This window comes from Etheostoma cragini, chromosome 20 (assembly GCF_013103735.1).
Source record: "Etheostoma cragini isolate CJK2018 chromosome 20, CSU_Ecrag_1.0, whole genome shotgun sequence".
NCBI lineage: Eukaryota > Metazoa > Chordata > Actinopteri > Perciformes > Percidae > Etheostoma > Etheostoma cragini.
In genome coordinates this window covers 8,893,814-8,920,616 of record NC_048426.1, presented here as the reverse complement: position 1 = coordinate 8,920,616, position 26,803 = coordinate 8,893,814, and the positions used below count along the sequence as shown (strand labels likewise).

The 26,803-nt window shown below is 39.2% G+C and overlaps 2 protein-coding genes across 3 annotated transcripts; both read left to right on the top strand.

Moving 5' to 3' along the window:
- The first annotated feature begins 1,388 nt into the window (after positions 1 to 1,388).
- Positions 1,389 to 8,569, top strand: LOC117936241. The gene is made up of 5 exons (XM_034859118.1): positions 1,389 to 1,423; positions 5,684 to 6,301; positions 7,485 to 7,815; positions 7,952 to 8,127; positions 8,248 to 8,569. The coding sequence occupies exons 2-5, from the start codon at positions 5,697 to 5,699 to the stop codon at positions 8,483 to 8,485; spliced, it is 1,350 nt and encodes a 449-aa protein (XP_034715009.1). The 5' UTR covers positions 1,389 to 1,423; positions 5,684 to 5,696; the 3' UTR covers positions 8,486 to 8,569.
- Positions 8,570 to 17,447: 8,878 nt separating this feature from the next.
- LOC117936174 lies at positions 17,448 to 26,283 on the top strand. Of its 2 annotated transcripts, none has more exons than XM_034859012.1 (5): positions 17,448 to 17,578; positions 21,165 to 21,797; positions 24,608 to 24,938; positions 25,057 to 25,232; positions 25,671 to 26,283. In XM_034859012.1, the coding sequence occupies exons 2-5, from the start codon at positions 21,193 to 21,195 to the stop codon at positions 25,900 to 25,902; spliced, it is 1,344 nt and encodes a 447-aa protein (XP_034714903.1). In that variant the 5' UTR covers positions 17,448 to 17,578; positions 21,165 to 21,192; the 3' UTR covers positions 25,903 to 26,283. The 2 variants fall into 2 exon arrangements, with proteins under 2 accessions (XP_034714903.1, XP_034714904.1); XM_034859013.1 differs by having other exon boundaries at positions 17,488 to 17,582.
- The last annotated feature ends 520 nt before the right edge of the window (positions 26,284 to 26,803 follow it).

Genomic DNA, 26,803 nt, shown 5'->3' with positions numbered 1-26,803 from the left:
CTCGCATAGAGAGGTATGGTGGGGTAAAGTCATTCAAGGATTTAAAAGCGAATAACTGAATTTCAAAATAAATCCTCAAATGGACGAGCAGCCAGTGGAGTGAATCTTATATATAGGTGAACTGCGCTCATACTTGCTCGTGCCAGTTAAAAGACGTGCAGCAGCATGAGGAAAGGTGTGATGCAACTGTCTAATGACTATTTATGCATTACTGAAATACTCAGCTACTGTTACAACAGTAACATGTTGCCAAATAAATATTTTCTGTTTCAACTTTGCATTGGTGTTTACACTGTACTTTTCAACCCTTCTCAGCAAATGACTTTTATTCTAGATCATTGTAGGGGAATGCAGATATAAGCCTATTAAAGACAAAATAGCCTTATAATTAGAACAACAGCGTACCCTGAAAATCCAGAGTTCTCGCAAGAGCATAATTTGAATTTGCTCAGTGAGTTTTCGGATTTGGGTCTGGATTTCCCCAGGGGGTAAGCCAGCCTCGACAAAGTGTAGCTCCTATGGCGCCATTTTGATCCTACCTAGCACTCACCCGCCGTTAGCATCCCATTGACTGCCATTCATTTTGACGTCACTTTGACAAAAAATAACTTTACATCTGAAGCTTAAAGACTTTATTTGTCCATTGTTTATTTCTAAAGAAACACAAAAATGTATAAAAGTCTCCATTACCTCATGTTATAGCTTCGTAGCAGAGGTTTTTGTAAAAAAAAAAGCTAATGATTGCGTCACAACCACACAACATGCTGTTGCGTAGTTGCCAAGTTACCGTACAGTACAGAAAAAGCTCGCAAGAAGTTTTGACTTAAAGAAGAACATTAGGGCTTTAAGTTTAATTATGTTAAATAGCATTTTAGTTATCAATAATTAGCCTGTGCCTATATTATCTCCTAATATATACCTGCGCTCTCCGTCTCCATTGGAATGATTGATATTTCTCTTGGCACAGCTACCAGAAGAATTACAACTTCCAGACAGGTTGCTTACGTCACATCTACGTCGTCAAGCTCAGTTGGAGGTTACGCAGTAACGCTCAGCTATCACCGGAAAAGTGTTTCTAAAAAACTTCACTAGTCTCCGTTGGTCCATTTGTTTGACTGTCCATGGTTGGAGGTTGCGCAGCAACGCTCAGCCATCACCGGAAAAGTGCCTATGATAGACTTCACTGGTCTCCATTAAAAACAACGGCGTCGCATTGTCCATTTCTTTTACTGTCCATGGGATTTCCAGGCTAATAATGTTTTTTTAACTCCTGTTAAAATAGCGCCCCGAGGATACCGGGGATCGAGGATACAGTAAACAGAGAGAGAGAGAGAGAGAGAGAGAGAGAGAGAGACCTGGCTATTTTGTATTCCTCAGTTAGTGGCTCCATCAGGAAGAGAATAGCCTTCACTTCATCTTCTGAGTAAGTTATACCACTTTATGATAAGACCACCGCCGCTTTAATGCACGGGCTCACCGGCGCTCTACACGGAAATTGTCTTCTAAAACCACGTTTGCTGTCACTCTTCTATTTTTTCTTCTTAAATTATAGCCTACTTTTAATTTATACTGTTTATTGATCCCCAGTGGGGAAATTACAATGTACACTCTGTTTGTTAGTAATCCCTCTTGGCTTCCTCCATCCACGATGACAAATTATGCCATAACAAAAACGCAACATAACGCTACAATGGCAATTACATCTTTTTGATTTACCATAATATTCTCTTAATGTCTGTGGTAAGATATTTTATTTTACTACATAGGCGATCAGTTTATTGCAGCTTTCTTTTGTTACACCAAGGTAAACCAGTAGCAGAGGCATCTAGTGTTACTTTTAAGGGAATAAGAAAAGGAGCTACCTGCAGCACCATGTGTACGCCACCATGTGCCATGAATCATGCATGGGTTGACAGTAGGTTTAGGATAGCCATCTCTGAGATAACCTTTTAATATGTGGTGGAATTAAGTGGAAGTTGAAATGCCATAGACAGAATCTGCCCACATCTGTATTTATATCTTTCCATTACAAGTACTTACTTTTCCAATATTATTTATGGTCATAGGTAAATATAATTTTTTATTATGGTTACCTACTTTTGCTAATTAAATATTCAATTTAATTTTAACGTCACTTACTTACACTACAATATTGTTTTTTATACTATGGCAACCGCATTTTACAATACCTTTTATTTGACGCCGCTTTACATACATTCTGTACCTTCTGCTCGTTGTCTGTTGTCTGCCTGTTTGTTTGCTTTTACTGTAGAAAACCGCTGCTGCTGTAACAAGGGGAATTTCCCCACTGTGGGATGAATAAAGTATTATCTAATCTAATCTAATTTAAAACAAAACTATATAAAAGGCTTATAATTTTTATAATAAAGATATAACAGCTCTACCTATTATAATCTACTAATCGTAGATTTGTTATTACTTATGATCAAACTTGTCCTAGTAGCTACAGTAAAAGCATTATGAGAACTAGAAACTATCTTGGGATGGGATTACACCAGCCACAATGCCAAATTGCTCTAGGAGTGTAAAGTAAGGGGTTCCCTTCCCTACCTCCTACCCACCTACTTATGTCACCATTGCTTGGACCACACCCATCTTGGAATTCAGCCTTCATTTTGACCACAACTACACACCTGTGAAGTTTTGTGCATGTCTCTTGCACAGTTGTCTAGCCAGTTGTCTAGCCAGGGGTGTAAAGTGAGGGCGGTTATTCGAAATCTTGTGTAATGTTTCTGCTACTTAAAATCTAAAAGCCTACTAATACCCTTAGTGCTCAAATCCCCCACTATGGTAGTTCCCTCAGGTGTCTCCATGACCAGGGATGTAGCGCTTACCCACCTCCAAAGTGTGTTTATCTACCTAAATAGCATATAGTTCCTAAGCTGTTCTAAATTAAACTGATGTTTTATTTTTATTTCATATTGTTCATTTCTAGTTCCATAGGTTGTTAAACCTAAAGGCTGTTTTTAGGGTTATGCGGAGGCTCCACGTAGTGTAACTGTGTGCTCTGCCTGAGATAGAACACTGACATTACTGCTTTGTGCAAAATATGAATGGCTGTAGTCTATCTAAATAAGGCCTCCGTCTTCCCATAGACGGACACAGGGACAGTATTTCTTGGAATTAATAAAATCTCAAAACCCCAAAAGTAAAAAAAAAAAACTCTTTTGGTGTCCGATTTCTTTTTCTCAAAGGAGAACTTTGGTGGAGGAATATAATACAGTTCTCCCTTTAAATACATCGATATGCAGGCAAGGTGAGTTCTTTAAACTCATGTTATAAACAAACAAAATTCAAAGTCATTCACATAATCCATCTAAGACATTAATAATGGCAAAGATTTTACTGTAAAAACATTACTGATGTAACGCTAGTTATTGTTAGCGTTAACTATGAACTCATTGTTATTACATGCAAGTACTTTTGGGAGCGTTGATAGCGTAAGAGCAAGGAGACCGCCCCGACTGTGTAACTTTGTTCACTTTTTCTAATGGCACTCCCCGAGCGTAGAACAATTCAAGACTCATAACAAGATGTGCTTTATCATCACATCATCATATCCCTCTGCTAACCCAACTGTTACTGAATTACAGGCAGGGTACAACATTTTAGAGACAGTGTAACGCTAGGAATGGTTAGCGTTATTAACTCGTCCTTATTGCATGCATATTATTTCGGGCGTGGATAGAGTGAGAGCACAGAGACCACTTTGACCGTGTAACTCGGTCCACTTTCTAAGGACACTGAATAAGTGAAGACTCATAACAAAACATGCTTCAGCATCTCATCATCATATCCCTCCGCCAACCTGTTACTGAATTACAGGCAGGGTACAACAGATTAGATAGCTCCCTTGTTAACTCAAGGAACAGAATACAACATGAAGCTACCATTGATGGAAATATGTGACTTATTTCAGTAACCCTAAAAAAGAGTCATCTGTCAACTAAATATTCGCAAAATAAATCTCATTTAACATTCTTCCCTTTCTTCAGATGAAATGTCCCCATTCCGGCATATCTCATCTTACCTACAGCAATACACTACGAAGCTATTAATGGAAATATGTGACTTATTTCAGTAACCCTATAAAAATCATATGTTAACTAAAAATTCACAAAATGAAATGCATCTTCAACCAATTAACCTACTACTGCTAGCCTAAATAGTCACCCCACTGCTAGCCTCAACTATTTTATTTAATTATTTTATCTAATGTATTTTATTCTGTATACAATTTCATTCACTGTATCTGCACCGAGTTCTTTACATTTAGTAACCTGCATGCAGATTAATACTGGATCAGTCAGTGTGCATACTTGTTAATGTTGACATCTGACTGTTTAACCCTTAAATCATAACTTAATCAGTTACAATGAATGACAGGAGAACTGAGAGACAGTAGTATAACTGCTTTCCAGGGAGTCCTGGGTATTTCAGTCCCTAAAAGTCATACTCCTGTTTGAGTAATACTAGCTAAATAATACAATGCCCAGCTGTTTTATTCGTCCATTGTTAAAGATTCACAGTATTTAGTAGTGATGTATGGGCACAGACAGGTAAAGAAGTGCTGAGAGATGGACGAACGCATTTCTTATTTTAGTCTTTTTATGGGATACCTTAACAATAAATAGTATGGTATATTAACAGAAGATGTGATGGATAGAGGTAAGTTTGGTTGGAAGTTCCCTCCTGGGCCTGTTTTAGGGTCCGCTCCAAGAGGTTCTCCTGTTCAAAAGGGCTTATTTTTGATGAACGACTATATTCATGTTTAAATGTAAATGTGCTGTATTTATGTAGCGCTTTTCTAGTCTTAACGACTACTCAAAGTCCTTTTACATCATACGGGGGACATTCACACAGATTCATACACTGTGGCCGAGGCTGCCGTACAAGATGCCACCTGCTCATCAGATAAACACTCACACACATTCACACTCCAATGTGCTGCATCGGGGGCAACTCAGGGTTCATGGGACTGCAGGGCCAGGAGTGGACCACCAACCTTCCGATTGGCAGGCAACCGCTCTACCACTGAGCCACAGCCGCCCCCCCGTTTATCAGTCTGGTGTGGGTACCATTACTTAAACCATTACTCTATGAGATTACTGGGATATTTAATCAATTCTATTCACAGGTGAAGGTAGAAGATGTAGGAGAAGACAGGTTATTTTTGCAAAATAATTGTTTTAGTAATTGACTGGGAGCTGTAATTTACATTTCAAATTACAAATGTTCCTGATTAAATATTAAAACACCCGATGACTTTTACTTGAAAGGAAGAGTTTTAATAATGCTTTAATTAGGACACAGTATGGTGACTCTGCCATATAATAATGCAGGCCTAGAGTGTTGGCTGTGAATTTGAGAGCAGAATGAAACCGGTTTATCTCTTCTATAACGTAAAATTTGTTTTTTTGTAAGTTAACAATGACTTGTATTTATCTAAGCTAAGTCTCTAAGCTTTAATTGTTAGTCATATGTTAAAACAGGGGTTTAAGTTTAGAAGAAAGATGTTGGGGAAACACCACGCACACACATGCTGTTAAAAATAGACAGTTGAAAAGAACTATTTTGCACATGACATAGCTTTTTTTAATTCTTGTATTCTGTTTGCTTTGTTTCTCTAATGTGCAAACTGTGCTTCCTTATTCTGTTTCAGGTTGAAAATCCAGATGGACAGGGCAAAAAAATTCAAATGGAAATTCCTTCTTCTCTTCATTGCTACCCTCATCTCCTTCCTGTGGCTCACTGTGAGGACACCCAGGGTGTATAAGCCCACCTCTAAGCTGTATGAGTTTCCGAAAACTTGCTTCTCGCGGATCTCTGAGCAGACCATCACCCCCCTCAACAATACCAAGCACTTACTGGTGTCAGCCTACATGGACCAGCGACAGAAAGGCTTCGATATACGCATACTTGGCATATTTAAGAGAGACTCCATCCAACCCCTTTACTGTCTTTTCTGCTGTGCAGGCCGGTTATCAAGTAAAACAAGTCCAACAACAATTTTAGAGCACTCAGACAACTTTGGTTTCCCCTTTATCACCACAGATATAATGTGTCAGATTCCTCAAAACTGCTTTGCGACCCATGTCAGTATCCTGACTCAGCCAGACAACGTGAAAGTATTTAACCATACTTGGCTTCCTATTAGAAACCAGAAGACCAATGAGAAGAAGGAGAAACCGTCGCAGTTTAACTTCACTGTCTGCATCTCCAACCTGTTTGGAGACTACAACAATGTGCTTCAGTTTGCACAGACCCTGGAGATGTACAGGTCAGCACAGCAACAACACCGCACACCACAATGTCCAAAATGAGCTCAGTCACCTTTTCTCTGACACTATATAACTGCTATTTATTGTAGCGCTTCTGGATTGCATCACATGATACATTGGTCTCTGTTCCTAAGTCATTTCTATTAGTCCATATATGTGTAAAGGAGAGTAAGGGCAGGCAGTGTCACCGTGGTGCATGCAAAACTTTGCATGCTTATATCACTGCTTAGCAAATCTGCTTGCTTATAATGACAGATGTAGAAGAAGGCCAATGAAAAGAGTGTTTATGTACTGTAGTTTACATACGTAGACCCTGGATATGCACAGGTCAGAATTTTGTTAGCCAAATGTGGTATACAAGGGGTGAAAACAATAACACCAATAATACCAGCCTGAAAATAGAGCTGAACGGATGCCTCTTTGACACAGGCTCAAGATAAAATAAAGGAAAATAGCTATTCTGGCTCTGGCAAAGTGTAACATCTGCCTAGAATCACCTCTACACCACACCAATTAGCATGTTACAGCTCACTCATCATGTAAAAATGACATAAAACGTCCTTCTGTTTATAGAGGGGTGGCACAGTTTGCAGCTTCAACAAATCGTTGTTGTGTGTGCGTGAACTCGGGCTTGACAAAGCACAAATCTGTGGAGGACAATGGTATTCCATTAAATTTGATTGAATTTTGAGTGAATACAGACATCTGAACAACACTTTTTATGTACTTTAAGCACTTACAGTAAGGAAAATAAGTATTTGAACACCCTTCTATTTTTGCAAGTTCTCCCACTTAGAAATCATGGACGGGTCTGAAATTGTCATTGTAGGTGCATGTCCACTGTGAGAGACACAATCTAAAAAAAAAAAATCATCCAGAAATCACAATGATTGATTTTTTAACTATTTATTTGTATGATACAGCGGCAAATAAGTATTTGAACACCTGAGAAAATCAATGTTAATATTTGGTACAGTAGCCTTTGTTTGCAATTACAGAGGTCAAACGTTGCCTGTAGTTTTTCACCAGGTTTGCACACACTGCAGAAGGGATTTTGGCCCACTCCTCCACACAGATCTTCTCTAGATCAGTCAGGTGGTACTGATACACTCCCAAATGTGCTTATTGGACAGGAGCCTTTGCAAAATGAATGTATTTCAACTTTGCGTCACCTTGCTCCAGGTTGCTGGGTGTGGACAGAGTGGTGATCTATAACACCAGCTGCGGCCCAGACCTCGACCGCCTGCTGCAGAGCTACAGTCGGGAGGGCTTCGTGGAGATGGTTCCTTGGCCCATCGACCAACACCTGAATCCATCTCGAGGCTGGCTCTTCTCGCAGAGCGGAGGGGACGTGCACTACTTTGGCCAGCTGACCACGCTTAATGAGTGCATTTACAGATCCATGGACCGCTCACGCTACGTCCTGTTGAACGACATCGATGAGATCATAATGCCATACCAACACAACAACCTGATGTCTCTGATGGACATGCTCCAACAGCAGCATCCAAATGTGAGGGTGGTTTGGGTGTGAAGTTAAGAATAACATTTTACTCAAATGTACTGTTTGTATCATATTGTAGTATTAATTTATATTCCGCTGTCTTCCCGACTTCCATGCTGCACACATTGAACATCACATTCTGCAGACGGGGGTTTTTCTCATTGAGAACCATATATATCCCAAAAGACCATTTGGGGGAAATGAAAAGGATCCCCTGCATCAATGGAAAGGAGTGCCAGGTTTTAATATTCTGGAGCACGTTTACAGAGAGGAGCCCAACAGAAACATATACCACCCCCACAAGCTGATAGTTCAGCCGAGGTAGGCTGACGTCTCTCCCATAAGTCTGTTTAAAAGTATTAAATGTAATAAGTAGCAGAATTCATGCCATTCTCCATTAAAGTGTGGTTGATCATGTGTTAATGTGAATGTACACCACAGGATGGTGCAGCAGACCTCAATACATGAAGTGCTCAAGATGTTTGGAGAAAAGTTTAAGGTCCCACCAGACATCTGCCGGATCATTCACTCCCCAATCAGTATGCCACGGCCACCGGAGCAGGTCCACCTGGATACCCGACTGTGGGACTTTACAGATAAACTGCTCCCCAGGGTGACCACTGTGCTGAGGAGGGCGGGGCTGCTGGGGTCACAGGGGCAGGATGAAGACGTCATTTAGGGCTCAACAATTAATGGTTCTCAAATCGAAATTGCAATTTAAAAGAATGTGATTAGCTAATCGTGAAGACTGCGATTAATCGACTGTGAATCATTTGTTATATTGAGTGAATCCTTTTTTAGTCCTCTTAATATATTATATTTATTGTTTTGTCATAAGATAAATGATGGAATAATTTTATGTATGTATAACGTCCTATTTTCTGTGGACTCTCTTTTGAATTTTGTTTAACATGATCGTAGAAGGTGTACGCTGAAAAACAATCGCAAATCGACTCGTAATCGCAATTTCTGGGGGGAAAAGTGCAATTAGATTTTTAGCCTGAATTTTTGATGTGAGGAGAATCGGCATTGGTAATTGATGCTTGCAGGTAATGGGATGCATGTTGTATGCAAAATGGCATGTATTACCAAGACATGCATAAACAGACAAAACAGCAGTGGAAAGCATGAAGGAGTACTGGTGGCCCTCACCCCGATAATCATGAAAGTTTGAAAAGCTGGTTCTGGCCCACATTAGGACATTATTATCGTCAATGTTTACCCCCAACATTATCTGTGTCTGATGCAATAGTAGTAGTCGTCCACTCTGTTCTCACCCACCTAGAGAGCAAGGATTCTTATTTCAGGCAGCTCCTCCTGGACTTTAGTTCTGATTTTAATGCAATCATTCCACAGACTTTAATCAACAAACTGCTGCTGTGGGGACTTAAACCATATCTCTGCAACTGGGTTCTGGACTTTTTGACAAACAGTTTGTTAAGGTCCATGGCGTCTCATCTTCCACCTTCCCACTCATCATCAGCTCCCCATAGCGATGTGTCCTGAGCCCCCTGCTGTACAAATTCCTCACATAGGATTGCACTGCAAAGAAAGTACCCAAGCAATTTGCTTGGAGATGACACGCACAACTCTTTTATTTTTCAAAAAAGCAGGGTTGGAAAAAAAGCTGCAGGAGGTCGCACTCCATGGCCGGAGTCATCTCTTCGGTGAGTTAAGGCCGCGTACAATTGTTATTATAAAGGTTCTACATAGTTCTTTGGTGAAAACGTTTGATGTGATTCCTCTAGACTATCTAACAGGGGCGGAGTGGTAATCGGGACAATCAGGAATTTTCCCGGCCGGCCAAAGAGGTCCCGCTGCCCGGCCTACGGATTATTACAAACGGCCATGAGACGTCAGCAGCTGTCCATGGTACGGTGGCCGACAGGGGCAAGCGCCCTGCAATTTCAGAAAACACATGGACATGGACAAAACACAAGCAAATTAAGAAAACAACTTCATTAATTTACAATACACGTGTGTAGCATTCAGCAAATGTTCAACATCTACACACAACACAGCCAAATACATAAACATGAAGCAAATAAAAAACAATGCAAAAATTAAAGCACACAAACCACGAAAACAAATGCAAATCCTGTTCCGTTTTTTCCACACAGTCTCAGAATTCAGTCCGACTCAGCCCAGCGATGATGCTGATCAGACGATGCTAGGAGAAGTCACAACTACAAGTACATGATGTTATATTTCAGCATCTGTTTATTAATAGAAAACCCATAACAGCTTTAAACCTACACTTTATTGTCATTAATGTGAATTTGTCTAGTGCCATCTAGCGGTCAGGTGTCATTTTCTGTTAGTCCTTGCCAAATGCGTAGACTTGGCTGGCGTTAAACCAGATGGAAGAATTCCACACAAAGAAACATAGCATGATTTGGGTTAAAAAATAGACTTTGTTTGTGTTGTTGATGAATGGGGGGTTGGGCTAATGGTGGGCCGGTGCCATCAGAATCTTTTCAGTTGATTTTAGTGCCCCACTCCGCCCCTGCTATCTGATGAGCTGTATGGCGCAAGATTCATTTCCGAAAGGATAAATAAATGTCTATCTGTCTGTCAATCTAACGTATATATATGGAAGCCTCGTTCTTACACAAGAAGTCTTACTTTAAGGTAAAAATGAAACACATATTATGAACAATAGATCCCCCTAAATCCTACACACTGCTCCTTGAATGATCTCACTTTATTTTGCATTTAAGGGCTTCTCTCCTGTTTTCTGTTTTATACTGACCCATTTGGAGTTTGTTTTAGTGTTTGAGAATAAGAGCTTTCAACAGGCTAACAGATGCCATAAAGACCAAGGCAAGTTAGGCCCTATTTCATGTTGATCACATACTGTTTGTCTGTGACAAAGTGCCATCTGGCATGATCAGAGTAGGCCTACAACAAATACAATGCTGCAACAATGAATGATGGGTAACGCTTGCTCTGTGGTGACATCTGCTGGCAAAAAAATAATGTACGCTTTAAAAACAGATTAGTCCTAGTTGCAACTATTATGCCTCTACAGAATACAGAAAATACCTATAACTAGAGATGGTCAATACCATTTTTTTGCATCCCGATACCGATACCTGGGCTTATTATTATTTATTTTATTATTATTATTATTATTATTATTATTATTATTATTACGTTTTATCAACTGTAAACAACTATCCCTGTATGGATGTGATATGATTTCAATCTTTGTTGTCGGTCTGGCTCAGGTTAAACTCTTTTTGAAACATGAACAAACACAAACAATGAATGCCACCGAACCTTCTTTTATAATTTAGTTTGACACAGTTATAACAAAAAAGGAACATAAATGAACTACTTTAATGTAGAGTTTATGTCTTTTTTTTTACGTGGTATCGGATCGGTGCATGAACTCTAGTACTTTCCGATAATGATACCAGCGTTTCAAGCAGTATCGGAGGTGATACTGATACTGGTATTGGAACATCTCTACCTATCACTACCACAACTACCAGTACTACCACTGAGAGAATCAGGCTGCCCCCGTAAAACCGCACTCGCTAGACCTAAATGACTGTGGGGTGGCAGTAGCTCAGGCAGTGGCGAGTCCAGTTGGAAACTAGAGGGTCTCAGGTTCAAATCCTACGGACCAAAGTGTGGAGAGAGGAAGTGGAGAGAGCAAGGCCCAGAACCCCCAACTGCTCGGGGCGCCTTTTCATGGGTAGTCCCCTCACTCTGACATCTCTCATTTTAGTGCATGTATAGGTGTGTGAAATTCAGGCCTGTGTGTAATAACAACAGAGTGTAAATTGTAATGCATTAGTATTCTATTTGTGCACTGACTGCACTTTCAGATGTAGTGACGGGAGGAGGGGGCTCAATCCCCGACCCGTGTGCATATTTTGGTAATCTTCCAGTGCGCACTCCGAACAGTACCATGTTCTCTGAATGTGACAGTAAAGGACAGTTTCACCACAGCCTTGTGAAGAATCTGACGCATGCACTCTGCATTGAACGCGTTAACAGTCGGAGGTCGCGGTATTTGGGCTCAAATAAAGGTTGTAAGAAAACTATAATCTTGAGTAATTCATTTAACTCTTATTATCTTTTCTTTTGATCTAGATGTGTTATTTGCTTTGACTAAGAAGTATAAATACCTCGCAAAAACATTTCCTTTGAAGTCATTTTCATTTTTGAGTGATTAGTTCGTTATCAAAAGGGGGAAATGTAATGTGAAAATTACATTTAAGCACAATTTCATATCTCCTTCTGTAGTACATATAATCATATTATTATTTATATTATTCATTACTATGCTTTTCAGTTAAATGACTTTATCTTATACATTTTGTTTATGTCCTCCCTGAAGAGTCGGCAGCTGTCTGTTCCTAAATTGCCAGCTGAAGGCCGGATCCCTGCAGTCTGAAAGATACAGATGTCCAGAGCTCTGTTTATCGATAAGGGCGCAGAGTCAGGGCATCTTCTATCTGTACGTGACCAAATGACACCAGGTTGTCTTTGGGAGCTAAGATAAATGACTGCTAGAGATAAGAGGCATCGGGGACAGATGCAGAAAAGACATAGAAAACAGCTCCACCTTGTCTTAGTCTTAAGATGAACTGTTTTGTTAAGATTAGGCATGTTCCATTAAGGATTAAGGCATGTTCCAAACAGACAACCTCTTGCTAGGGAAAGAGAATATAGCGTGATAATTCTGTTTAACTTTGCCAGACACTGACACACTGTTACTGCTGTGTACTCTGTCAAACTGTTTTGACCATTCTAATTTGCAATGTGCACCATCATCATAAACATAAACTGGGTCTATATTGTACTTGCAGAGTTGTAAAAAAAAAAAAAAGCAAAACAAGTTTTAAATCCCCTTGAAAAGAAACAGTGATCATATGATACACATGCCATAACAAACGGCCTATATGTGAAATCATGAACATAAAGCTTTGGAAGTGTTATGGGCAGCGTTTTACTACACAAGGAACTTTTCTTTCAACACTTTGTATAGAAGGCCTCTCAACACAAACATGTCTGTAATCTCTGTTTCAACAATGCCTCAGGTTCACTTGCGTGTTAAGGGTGGTGCCGATCAGGTTGCCTTTTGTATTTTTGCCCCAAGGGGAGAACTGAAAATGTTTTCTCAATGGTCAGTGTGATACCGTGTTGCTGAGTAACTTGAGCTCAAACAGGGATGAGGTTGATCAAACTGATCACTTCGCTGCGTCAGACCAGATGGCAAGATCAAGGATCCAACACTTGGAAAAGGATTCGGATATGGTCGTCAACCTGCGGTGAGACAATACAAGCAAAGATCTGTTGGTCTGTGTGTGTGGGTATACAGCCTCAAGGATTAAACTGTTACTACTGAATGTTTAAGCATGTCATAGTTTTACTACCTTTCTGTGCTTTCTTTTTTTCTCACTTTTTTTATACTTGCAATTTTCGTACCACATCCACAGAAACTTTCTCTGCATTAGGCTCCAGTGTGTGTATTATATATAGTGACTATTTACAGTAAGATCAATTAATTTTTATTTCTAAGTCTTAAAAACTTACTGTATGTGAGATTCTTCTAGAATCTTATAGATAATATTGGTCAGCGTGAAGTCAATAAAAAAAGGAAAAGTTTCTAAGTTGTGTATTGATTAATTTGACGCTATTGTTTTTACACTGTGTGTTGTGAATCATGGTGTGTGTGTGTGTGTTATCTAAGTGAGGCTTATTCAAAGTGTTTGCCTGCACTGAGCCAGTTTTAAGAAGTGATATGTGAAGAGTTGTGTTGTTTGAACTGAGTTTTGTGGTTGAGCAGACTGTGGTTAGTTTTGCACAGTAAACTGTAATATGCCATTACAGGTCTAAAATGTATCTTGTTCTACACTTTATTGCCATTTATTCCAATGAAGTTGGTAGGCCCCTGACGTTTTCTTTTGGGAAATATCTCAACAAGATGGATTGGCATCAACGTTTTGTGCAAACATTTGTGGTTCCTTGTTTGTCATCCGTATGTGGGCAGTTGGAGGATAAGAAGCCACAGTTGAGGAAACTTTTAGTGTATCAAATCAAATAGAAACTGTTAAAGTGAGAGGAATGAAAAAAAAAGGATTTTGAGTAAAAATTAAGCCCTTGGCTTTGAGAGGAGGTCCTGCACATCTTTTTTTCTTCCTATTATTTTTAAGATTATTTTTGGGGGGTTTATTCCCCTTCAACTGATGGTGACAGTGGATAGACGGGAAAGGTGGGAGAGAGATGGGGGATGACACGCAGCAAAGGGCCACAGGTCAGATTTGAACCCGGGCCGCTGCAAAGGACTCAGCCTTCACGCTCTTAATGGGTGAGTTAGAGGTCACCACAGACACGCTTAATTCTAAAGAAATGTATCATTCCTGTCGGAGGAACAGTCACGGAATCAGACACTGATTCTGAGATTAACCAAAATGTTAAAATGCTCATTTGAGTGGCCACCGGTTATTACTGTGCAATCACAGCTAATGCACAAGAAAGATAAGATAAGATAAGATAATTTGTTTATTAGTCCCCAATGGGGAAATTACTGCACTACACTCTGTGTACACACTTTTGTTAGTACTCACACACAGGCCTGAAATACACACACATGCTCAGGACCTATACATGCACTATACATGGAGAGATGTCAGAGTGAGTGGGCTGCCAGCTGAACCAGCGCCCTGAGCGGTCGGGGGGGGTACGGTGCCTTGCTCAAGGGCACCTGGCAGTGCCCAGGAGGTGAACTGGCATCTCTCCAGCCACCAATCCACGCTCCCAACTTTTTGGGTCCATACGGGGATTGAACCAGTGACCCTCCGGTTCCCAACCCAACTCCCTATGGACTGAGCTACTGCCACCCCCAAAAGCCTCTCTAAGTATATTTTAACTGATTCAAGTGAAGTAATGTTATTACATATCATTCCTACTGGATGTGACCTATTGTAATGCACCTTTAATAGAGTATTGCTTTGTGGGACATTTAGTATTAGTACTTGATTAATAGGGTCATATGGCTATGTTGTGTGTGTGTGTGTATGTGTGTGTGTGTGTGTGTGTGTGTGTGTGTGTGTGTGTGTGTGTGTGTGTGCGCGTACGCGTGTGAGTGTTTCAGCAGCAGCTTTAGCGTTAATATCTTCTAAACCATTTTCATTTTTTAATGTCAAAATGAAATATCAGCACACGTAAATCAAAAATATTTTATACTAAAATATATGATGAATATAAATAGAAAATACAAAGGAAAAGAAAAAATTATTATTATCTTCGTTACCACAAGTTTCTATGAGGTTTGTAGGAATTTCTGCCTTCAGTTTGCCTAATTAAGGTCTTTTCCCAAACCATGAACACAAATAGTCTGGAACCTGGTGGTTTCTCCTCCCTTACAAATACTTTTTAAAAACAAATTGGAAAATGCTATAGGCTGACATAATGCAATGCCATGTAATGTGTGCACAATGTTAACACAATGTTTGCAAGCTGTGGCCTCAAACGAATACATGACTTATTAGATCTGATTTATTAGACTTATTAGATCTGATTAGATTTGGTTTTGGTTTTGCTGTATAGTATTTGTTTTGCTGTTGTATAGTTTTGGTTTTGGTTTTGCTGTATAGTATTTGTTTTGCTGTTGTATATTATTGGTTTTGTTTTGCTGTATAGTATTTGTTTTTCTGTTGTATAGTATTTGTTTTGCTGTTGTATAGTTTTGGTTTTGGTTTTGCTGTATAGTATTTGTTTTGCTGTTGTATATTATTGGTTTTGTTTTGCTGTACAGTATTTGTTTTGCTGTTGTATAGTATTTGTTTTGCTGTTGTATAGTATTTGTTTTGCTGTTGTATAATATTTGTTTTGCTGTTCTTAATTTATGAATTCCCTGTGCGGCGTCCTTGAGTGCCAAGAAAGGCGTCTTTAAATAAAATGTATTATTATTATTATTATTAAGTAGATCAAGTACAAAGTCTTCGGGACCACGTATGTCCAATACTCCTAAGTGCAATGTCTCAAGGATGGGGAACTCCAAGAAGACTTGGACATACATTTTTCAAATTACTCGAAACCTCCAGAGGCATACGACTTCATTGTGCATGTCCCATTGTGTACGAATTTGTTTAGCACGTATCCTTTTTTAAATGCTCCTGATTGGATTTCCTGTTTGTTAGTGAATCTGTTAGTAACGTTTCCCTCTCATATCTGAACTTTCTCCGACTTCCTTCATGTTTGTCTACATGAAGATGCCCAGATCTAGCCACTAACGCTGCATTTCATGCCAGGCCATGATGGCTGTGGCACAGAAAAAAAATGCTCCTCTTGTGAGGCGTTACAGCTTTATGAGCCAATACAAAAAGATAAAATAAAAACAATATTGGAGAAGTCACCATTGGCTCAAAATGCAGGGAAAGTGCTGGATAATGTGATTGTTGATGTAAGTATATTTCTTTTAATATTGTTCACTAGCGGATAAATTAACTGAATCCTACCAACGCTATGCATGTTTTTATCATTATTATACCGACCTTCTTGTACAATAACTAGTTTAGCTAGTTAGCTTAGTTAGCATATTATCCTTTCTAACAAATTATAGATTATGAACTGTCAGTTTCACAAATGTAAAATTTCAGGAGTGTACAGCAAGCCTTTACAATGGTATTCAAACAAAAAATAATAACTAGTAACTAAGTAAGTTATTTGTTAAATACTTACTTCAAAATCAAAGGATATCAGCGACAACACTCTTTCCCTGTCTACAGGACAAAAGCTTGGTCACAGCTGGCCCTGATTGGCTGAAAGAATGTAAACACCATGATTGGCTGAAAGAATGCAAGCGTCTTCTCGGAAGTGGTATTTTGTAGGGGGCTTACCGGGAGACAGGTCTCGTGCCAATCATAGACCGTATATATATTGATGGACAGAGCATCCGGTTCGGAAAAGTGCAACCACTGCGGAAGTAACTTAAACCTGCATTCTATCTGAATTCCTGCAGAGGGCGACACGCGTGGTTGCAAAAGAGGTTGGTTTCAATAGAAGTCTATGGAGAAATGAGCCACTTCTCACTTGATTTATTACCTCAGTAAACATCTTCACAATGAGTTTGTGGTCTCGATCGCTAGTTCTAATTATTCTGCAATACAGAATGATGTTCATTCTTTAAATTACGGTCTCGTTGATTTTAAAATTGGCGATAAAGCCGGGTGTGTTTTAGGGCGTGGCTATGATGTGATTGACAGTTCTCGGCCTGTCAATCATGACAGAGTGTTAGCAAAGCTTGTCCATGGCACGTCAACTTCATTTTGGTGTTTAATTGAAAAGCCATATTAAACTAAATTAAATTAAAACAGAAATCACGTTAGAGGACAGGGAGGTTACGTCCATAATAGTAAACGACGCTACAAACAATTCACACGTCGCCTTAATGTAACAGACAAATACACGTATTTATGTAGTTAACTGAGACCCATGTTACTATGGAAAACCCCGCCGAGTCTTCCACGTCGCTATTTGTTCCATTTAAGAGGTAAATTCAAAGTGCAGCAGTTAAACAATTCGAAAGGCAGCAGAATCTCCGCTCTGTGTGCATGCGCGCTCCCGCGGCCGGGGGATACAGATCCTGGCGGGGATAAGTACATTGGCAAGACAACTGTCGTAGGGCGCGGCGTAGAGAAGACACGAGAGGGTAAAGTGGCACCACCGGCTCACACATCCCGTTTCCCCGGTCTTATCCAGCTGTCTTCCGCCGCTAGCCGTCATACAACAAGAGGACCGCACTGCTTTGAGAGTGAGTTACTGTAGCCTATGTGCAATATTGTCTTCATATTAACATTCAAACTAATACGAATTAGCTTATAAGTCGAATACTAGAGTTATTTCTTTGCTGGGGACGTGTGGGTCTAGCTGACTGGAAATATCTTCCTCTTGTCTTTATCAACGCTATATTTGATTTTGTTATTCATTTTCCAAAATAATTGGTTACTTTCTCCCTTTCAAATTTCATTTCCTGCAAATGCAAACAATGGTGTATCAGATTACAGTAACCTTACTGCCAGGGGTGGAAGAGTAGGCTATTGAAATCATTTACAGTCCTTAGCCTACAACTAAAAGTAAGCAATAATCCACAGTAGCCTATAAAGATACTCCATTAGTTTAGTAAGTAAAAAGTACAGAAGTATAAGCAACATTATTCACACAAATATCAAAAGTAATAGTGTACTTCATCATATGGTATCTTTATTATTGATGTGTTAATGTGCAGGCGATATTTGTATGATATTGCTGGTTAAGGTGGAGCTAATTTTAACTATTTCATATACTTTGGTGGTTTCATCTGTAACAATTGATCCTATTTTATAGACTGATCATATGTTTTGTGTTCAAAATATGTATGTAAAAATACGTACAACTATTTTGAAAAGTGACTCATTACCATAGCTCTTAGTAAATGGAGTAAAGTGTAGAGTACAATACTTCTCTCTGAAATGCCGTGGAGTAGAAGTATCAAATAGTATACAAACGTAACTCAAAATTCTGCTTAAGTGCTGTACTTGAGTAAAAATGACCTTTGTCACTTTCCACCTATGCTTATACGGTTATACTTGTATCATTCTAAAATGCGTGTACCCTATATTATCGCAATACTACTAAGCCTGCTATCACAGTCTATATTAAATACTGGCAGAAAACTGCAGCAATTAATTACCAATAATCTGCAATTCTAATCTCCATACATGACCTAATTATAGATGTTTTATACTATAATAGTATTACTTGCTTTGGTAAGCTCCCCCATGTATTCTCTTTGTGTTATCTAGGCTTTGTCCCTGCATATAAAGAGTATTCTTACACTCAAGCACACATTGATTTTTCAGTCAAAGATCAATCAGTGTGCTTAGGGTTTATACGCCCTAAGGAGTGGTTGCTCCTTTCGCATGAAAACATGGCAGGTTTGTTTTTTAGAGAAAAGAAAGCTCTCTTTTGCAGTTATATTGTTAAGAAAAAATGTATTGTCTTTAGTGGAGCAGTGTGCCAGTGTTCAAGTAGTTGGGAAAAGGCTTTACATATTTATTCTGACTGTTTTACTCTTGGACATACTTGTACTAAATTTGAAGACAGTGGTACAGAAAGTTTTTGTTAATGCGCCGTCTCAAAGTCATGTTTGAGGAATGTGAATGAACTGCTTTTGTGCTTTGTCACATTATTGTGCTGCCATCAAGAAGCCAAAGGGGAAAGAGAGAGAGAAAGAGACAGAGAGAGAGAGAAAGTTCTGTTTGAAGCTGATTTTACTGTTTACTTGTGGCTCCAGGTCTCTGGGCTAATTTCATCACGAGCAGGAAAGCTTCCTAATCAAGCTGATTTTGACGTACGTGCAATCATTACGCTTTGAATAGATGCATGTACGGGAAAACGTCTGTTGAAAAGCAGTCAAGGGAAGCAGCACGTGCAAAACAAGATGTGTTAAGCAGTGGTTGTCGCTCAGACTTAACGGCGATTGTCAAAGATATGGGAGGTTGACAAAACAATCAAATCACATTACCACATTACCAGTAAACCACTGTTACACCAGCACAGTTACAGGTGAACAAAAGGCTGATATATAAAGAGCTCTAATAAGATACATGACATTTGAGTAAGCCTGTAGCTATGTTTCCATCCACACGTTTTTATGAATGAAGTGATATAAAAAAAAAGCCTTATGGAGTAAATGGAAGGCACATGTCTTAAAAAAGACTTGTCTCGCAGCGCTGCCGGAGGGTAAATAAAGCCAAGTTGCATCTGAATCATCAAAGCGATGTGTAGATATACCAATTTGATTGCATAACAGCATCTGACGTCATTAAGCACAGGTTTTTATTCGCTTTAGAGCCGTTGGATGGAGACACACTTTCACCAGCTTTACTTCAGAGAATTTGATTGACAAGTGGTTGGAAACTTAGCTTATATCCACGATGTTACACTTCCGGGATTGCTCTCTTCCTGCCGGAAATTCCGCTGGATGTCACTCTTTTCGGATATTTGTTTTGGATAACTTTTCAGCTTTCTTTTTGTTTTCATTTTTAACTCCGTTGGATTTCTGAGGACTATGGTTTACTCCTCGTCAGATCTCTGCAGGGGAAATCTAGACAATTAGCTAGACTATCTGTCCAATCAGAGTTTGTAGATTCATTCCAAACAGAATCTCATCACTGCTTTGTTGGGACAGTTATTGCATTTAGTACATGCATTCATAACATGACATATCTTGTTGACCTACTTAGCTGATAATAGATAGTCACCTAACCCATTGCTAAACAAAAACGTCTTTTTCTGATTATTCTACTCCCCCAAGAGTAAAGATGTGACCACAGCAAGATAAAATGTACTTGTTATTAGTAATCCATTACAGCAGCTTAGTATCAGACCTCGCCACAGATGTCTTTATCCACAGCAGCGGCAGGGCTCTAGGTCTAGAATGAAATATATCAACACTATTTTTAATCCTTAGTGAAATGTATCAACAACCAATTGACTGATTGCCTTAAAATTTGGTGCAGACATACAGCACATGTTCGCCTCAGGTTAAACTGCAGTTATTATGGTGATCCCCCCACTCTTTATCTAGCGCCATCAACGGGTCAACTCTTTAATTCCTCCAATACTTCAGCTGTACTTTGTGTTAGGGCCGGGCGATATGGAGTAAATCAAATATCCCAATGTTTTGGACCAAAGACCTCAATATCGATACCGCAAGAATTTTGTTGTGTTGACTATTGGTGCTTTCACAACATATATACACAATGAAATTTTTGATAAATAATCATCAGTAATGACGGTATAATGACTAAGTGGGTAAAGGCAAATCATGGAACAGTTACAACAGTCTGGTAAGTTCAGAAAATTACATAATGTTATCGTAATGCAGCCTTTATAATGAGGAAAAGACACCACTTATGCCATATTACAATACGGCAATATCCAAAATCTAAGACGGTATCTAGTCTCATATCACGATATCTTGATAATATCAATATTTTGCCCAGCTTTACTGTGTTCAACTCTTATGAGCAAATGTTAGCATAAACTAAGATGGTGCACATAACAGACATTATACCAGCTCAGCATCAGCACTTCAGCATGTTGTTAGCATTGCTGTGGAAAACACGTCATCCCTTCTTTTTTTTAAAAAGGAAAAGAACATAAAAACAGAAATATTACAGAACACATAAATGCAGATTAAAAATGATGAACATTATAAGATTTACAGGGAAAGGGATTTATTAAAGTGCTGTTAATTAGATTGCATTACGTTGTACAAGTGACTCTAAACGTGGTAAAACTGATAAGTTACCAGGTCTATGACAGATAATCAGTGCTTCCTTATCTTGCCACAGGTTGGGAATCTATATTGTCTTTGGCAAGATGGACAAGGCTAAACAATTCAAATGGAAGTTCCTCCTTCTCTTTGTTGCTACCCTCCTCTTTATCCTCTGTACCACTATGAGGACACCCGGGACATACATGGCCAACCCAAACCTGGATGGACCTCCGAAAACGTGCCCTTTGCGGATCTCTGAGCAGACCATCACCCCCCTCAACAACACCAAGCACTTACTGGTGTCAGCCTACATGGACCAGCGACAGAAAGGCTTCGATATACGCATAATTGGCATATTTAAGAGAGACTCCATCCAACACCTTTACTGTCTTTTCTGCTGTGCAGGCCGGTTATCAAGTAAAACAAGTCCAACAACAATTGTACAGCACACAGACAACTTTGGTTTCCCCTTTATCACCACAGATATAATGTGTCACATTCCTCAAAACTGCATTGCGACCCATGTCAGTCTCCTGACTCAGCCAGACAACGTGACAGTATTTAACCATACTTGGCTTCCTATTAGAAACCAGAAGACCAATGAGAAGAAGGAGAAACCGTTGCAGTTTAACTTCACTGTCTGCATCTCCAACCTGTTTGGAGACTACAACAATGTGCTTCAGTTTGCACAGACCCTGGAGATGTACAGGTCAGCACAGCAACAACACCGCACACCACAATGTCCAAAATGAGCTCAGTCACCTTTTCTCTGACACTGTATAACATATTTTCATGCTGTGACCTTTACAAAGGTACTGTTGCAGTGCCACTGAATTGTATTACATTGTACATTTGTTTCTGTTACTAATGCTGCTGAGTAGGACGGTCTAATTTTCTAGAAGTTAAATTAGAGCTAAAGGTTTTTTTAATCGCTTTGGTACTATTATCGCAACTTTGTGGTACAATTCACAACTCTTAGTACAAAACTCTAAACTTCACACTTGTAACACAGCCATCCTTTCATTCAAAACCTGCCATTGTGCATTCATTTCGATTGTAAACATCTCTCTTCACACAACCATTTATGTTATGAGACCATCAAATATTTTTTTAATCAACAAAACTCAACATAATGCTATCTTTTCAGTTTAGTCTTTTTTAGGGGTGCAACTAACAATTATTTTAATTGTTGATTATTTTCTTGATTAGTGGTTTGGTCTATAAAATGTAAAAATGTTGTTCAGTGGTTTCCTAAGTCCATAATCACATCCTCAAGTATTTTGGTTTGTCCATAACTGAAATATATTAAGCTTACTGTCATAGAGGAGTGATGAAACTACAAAATTTAAGAAACTGAAGTTGAAGAATTTGGAATTTGTTTTATTAGAAATTACTCAAAACCATTACATTACATTACAATAAGTGCAAGATACATGTTACAAATCTCCGTTAAAAGTGGTGAAAGTAAAATGCTACTGTAGTGTAAAAAATACAGATTACAGTTTTCACATTAGGTAATACCTAACTTACATTACCCAACACTTACAGAATATATCCTATGTGTAATCAAGTTGGGATCAATGAAGATATCCTCTACAATCATTTGGCCAAATTTGTTTTTACAGTTTTAACTGTAACCTCTTTGGCTTCTCTGGTTCCAAAAGTTCCAAAGTTTCCTCATGACTAAGAACTAGGAAAAAGGAAAACGAGGAAAAAAGCCCCACAGGTTGCCTCACCAGTTCCAGCTGGGAGAGCATCAGTCTGAGAGAGACGAAGAATAAAGCTGAATTAGCTGCCTTGATCCGTGGATTAATAAATAACTAAACAAGGCAATGAAGAAATTACAACCTCAGTTTGATGAACTACAACTCAGACTGAAGGATTGTAAAGATAAACTTGTAGATGTGTCGTCCGGCATGCACGACAGACTGAATGAAGCCTGGGCGCGTGTGTAAGGATCTCCAGAAAGAAAACAAAGAACTGAGAAACAAAAATGAAAAGCTGGAGAGTCATAGCCGAAGATTTAACCTCTGAGTATTTGGCCTTGACAAAGATTTGTGTCAGGTTCGTAACATTTTAACTTACTAAATAAACACGGTCAAGCATGAAAAACGAGACGCAGACGGTAATGAGCAGTTTGATAGACAATTGCAAGAGGGAAGAACACACTAAAAGCCACCTATCCTCCAGCGCAGCTCTAGTGGGACTTCAGGGAATTCTCTGCAGTTCTCTTCCTTTATTGAAAGTTAGAGACACAGAGATTACAGGACATCTGTTATTTGGTTTATGGCTACCTAAAAGAATCAGGGCGAAGTGCAGGCCTGCACTCTGTCTACTCTGACTGACCTCGAATCTAAGACACTGGTTATCTCCGTGACTTACAACAGTGAGACATTCATGGCCTCTTGGTTAGGCAGCACTGACTAAAGAAACACAGACACAGTTTGAAAGAATCACAGTATTGTTAAATGTGCATATAAGATTAATAATAAGCTTAAGATTAATTATAAAATATAATAAGCATGAAAGTTCATATGACAAGCAAGATATGAATATAGAATAATCATGAAAATATTATAAATGAAAGTTATAATATTTTAAAACATTACTACAGAGAAATATGAAATAAAAGACTTATAAAAATGAATTTCTCTGTCAATTTGGAAAAAAGAAAACCACCAAATTCATGGAGTCCTTATAATAGTCCGTATAGCTACAGTCAGTGGTGGACTGGATCAGGAGTAACACACTGATTCTCAATGTTTCTAAAACTACCAGTTTAGTGGTTGGAACTCCTTAGGAGTTCTTTTTTTCTTTCTTTCTTTCTTTTTTTTTCTTGCGAATTAATTGCCTTTTTGAGGGGCTTAACATATTCAAAAATAAAAGGTTTAGATCAAATGTTGATAAAATGCATGAAAGACTCTCATGGTTTGAAGTTAAAAATAGATTTGTGTATTTGCTAATGTTTTTTTTTACATATTGTTATAACAAACAAAACATCTTTTACTTTATATACAAAACTATCCTTTAGTACTGATACACATCATCATCCAATTTAAATAGTGAATACCAAATTAGTCTGTTATAGGCTTTTTGTTATCTAATTTCTTAGTTAGATAGATAGATAGATAAATACCTATTGATCCCAAAAAATGGGAAATTACAGTGTTACAGCTGCACATAGGAAAAAAATATACATACATACAATATACATGAAATAATAAGAATAAAATATAAGAATATAAGAACAAATTTGAAGTAAGCAATACTCATGTAATAAAAATTGCAATCTTAAATCCAAAGTCGCTGAAACCAAATCTATTTTAATAAAAAATATTATTATTATTTTATAAAAGTACATTCAAAAAACCTTCAACAGGCACTATTTGAGAAAAATAGATGCTGCTATTGTTTTTTAGCCATGCTGTACTAGCTCTGGGGATGTCCGTCTGCTGGTTAGACCAACTTTATTGTTCTTGTAAGCTGGGTGAACCAGTCATTTAACCCTTGTCTCTCCAGGTTGCTGGGTGTGGACAGAGTGGTGATCTATAACACCAGCTGCGGCCCAGACCTCGACCGCCTGCTGCAGAGCTACAGCCGGGAGGGCTTCGTGGAGATGGTTCCTTGGCCCATCGACCAACACCTGAATCCATCTCGAGGCTGGCTCTTCTCGCAGAGCGGAGGGGACGTGCACTACTTTGGCCAGCTGACCACGCTTAATGAGTGCATTTACAGATCCATGGACCGCTCACGCTACGTCCTGTTGAACGACATCGATGAGATCATAATGCCATACCAACACAACAACCTGATGTCTCTGATGGACATGCTCCAACAGCAGCATCCAAATGTGAGGGCATTTCTGGCGTGCATTTGAAAAAAGCAAATATTACATCAATATCCAAATTTCAGGATCATATTTGATATTTATCAATATGTCTATTGTCTCTCCAACTCCCATGCTGTAGACAGGAGTGTACCTCATTGAGAACCATATCTTCCCCAAGAAACATTTTGAGCCAAGTGGGAGGTTTCACCTGCCTCAGTGGAACGGGGTGCCAGGCATTAATATTCTGGAGCACATCTACAGGGAGGAGCCCAACAGAAACATATATCACCCCCACAAGATGATACTTCAGCCAAGGTAGGCTGATTTTGTCAGACTGAACGTTACTTATTCAGGACCCAGACTCAGTGCTTTTGTTGAATAAATAATACATTTGGCCACAGGTCTTTTTGTAAGACACTGTATATACTCAAAAGTTATCCTTTTGTACTGTACAACAAGGTTTAAAGGACAGTTACCTTAAGGTAGAATACAAATCTACACCAGCCCAATAACATGTGCACTGATTGCATTAAAAAGAATCGCCTCAACATCACTAAAAGGAAACCATACAAAGAAATGACAACAATAGGGCACATTCCAATACTATGACAACTGGGCCCTTTCAAACACATATGAATGACTATTCACAACATACTTGTTTGGACAAGCCCCCAATTTGTTATAACTGTCATGGCAAATAAAGATAGGGACCAAGAATTGCACTTAATTCCTTAATGTCTCTGTGTATAACAGGTTTGTGGAGTCGACGTCAGTGCATGAAGTGCTCAAGTATACTGGACAACGGTTCAAGGTTCCAATGGACGTCTGTCGGATCATACATGTCCGCGTGGCTTTGCAGGGGTCGTTAACGTTACAAGATCTCCACGAGGACAAACGACTGTGGGACTTCCAAGAAAAACTGATTCCCAATGTGGACAACGCACTGAGGAGAGTGGGGCTGCTGAGCTCAGAGGGGCACAACTGATGGATGGGATGAACTTACACTCAGATGGACACACACGCCTTCAACAGGTTGAATGTGACCCACTGGGATATTTCATAACATCCTGGTTAAATCTGTGGGATTGTTTTTCTGAAATATTGCTTTATTTTGCACTAAAGTGCCACCACACTCCCCACCCTCAACAACAACTGCCGTAATGCAGGTGCTGATGCTAAGAACTACACCAAATTAAATGCTGCTTAGTGGCTGATATTTTAAGAATGCTCAACTTAACTCTCTTAGGCTGTACTTAGGCACAGCGGTATTAGAAAAATCTAAACTTTTAATTATCAAAGTTAATACATTCTACCTTTTGAGGGAGATGAATGTCTGAACCAAAATTCATAGCAGTGAAGTTATGGCAAAGTCACAGACAGTGTTGTTGTCAAGACAACCTAAACTGAGCCCGAGTCATTACTAAGACCTGAGTCCTGTACTACGTAGCGAGATTTGGCGTTAATGAGGTAACTTCAGGTGTAAGCCGGGGTTTTGTGTAAGACGACGGTGGATCACTTGTTACCAGGTTGAATTGCCGTGGTAACTAACGCTGAACACCCAACCTGGTTGGGAGCAGGTTATGTTGGAGATTAGAGATCAACCGGTGTGGGCACCCAGATAGCTCAGTTGGTAGAGCGGGTGCCCATATATAGAAGTTTACTCCTCAACGCAGCCGGCCCGGGTTCGAATCCGGCCTGCGGCCATTTGCTGCATGTCACTCCCCCTCTCTCTCCCCTTTCATATCCTCAACTGTCCTGTCCATTAAAGGCCTAAAATGCCCAAAAAATAATCTTAAAAAAAAAAAAGAGATCAACCGGTGTAAAAGCACCGCCTACTGACCAATCAGTACTCGATTGATAACGGCGTCACCGTTTGTAGAAGATCC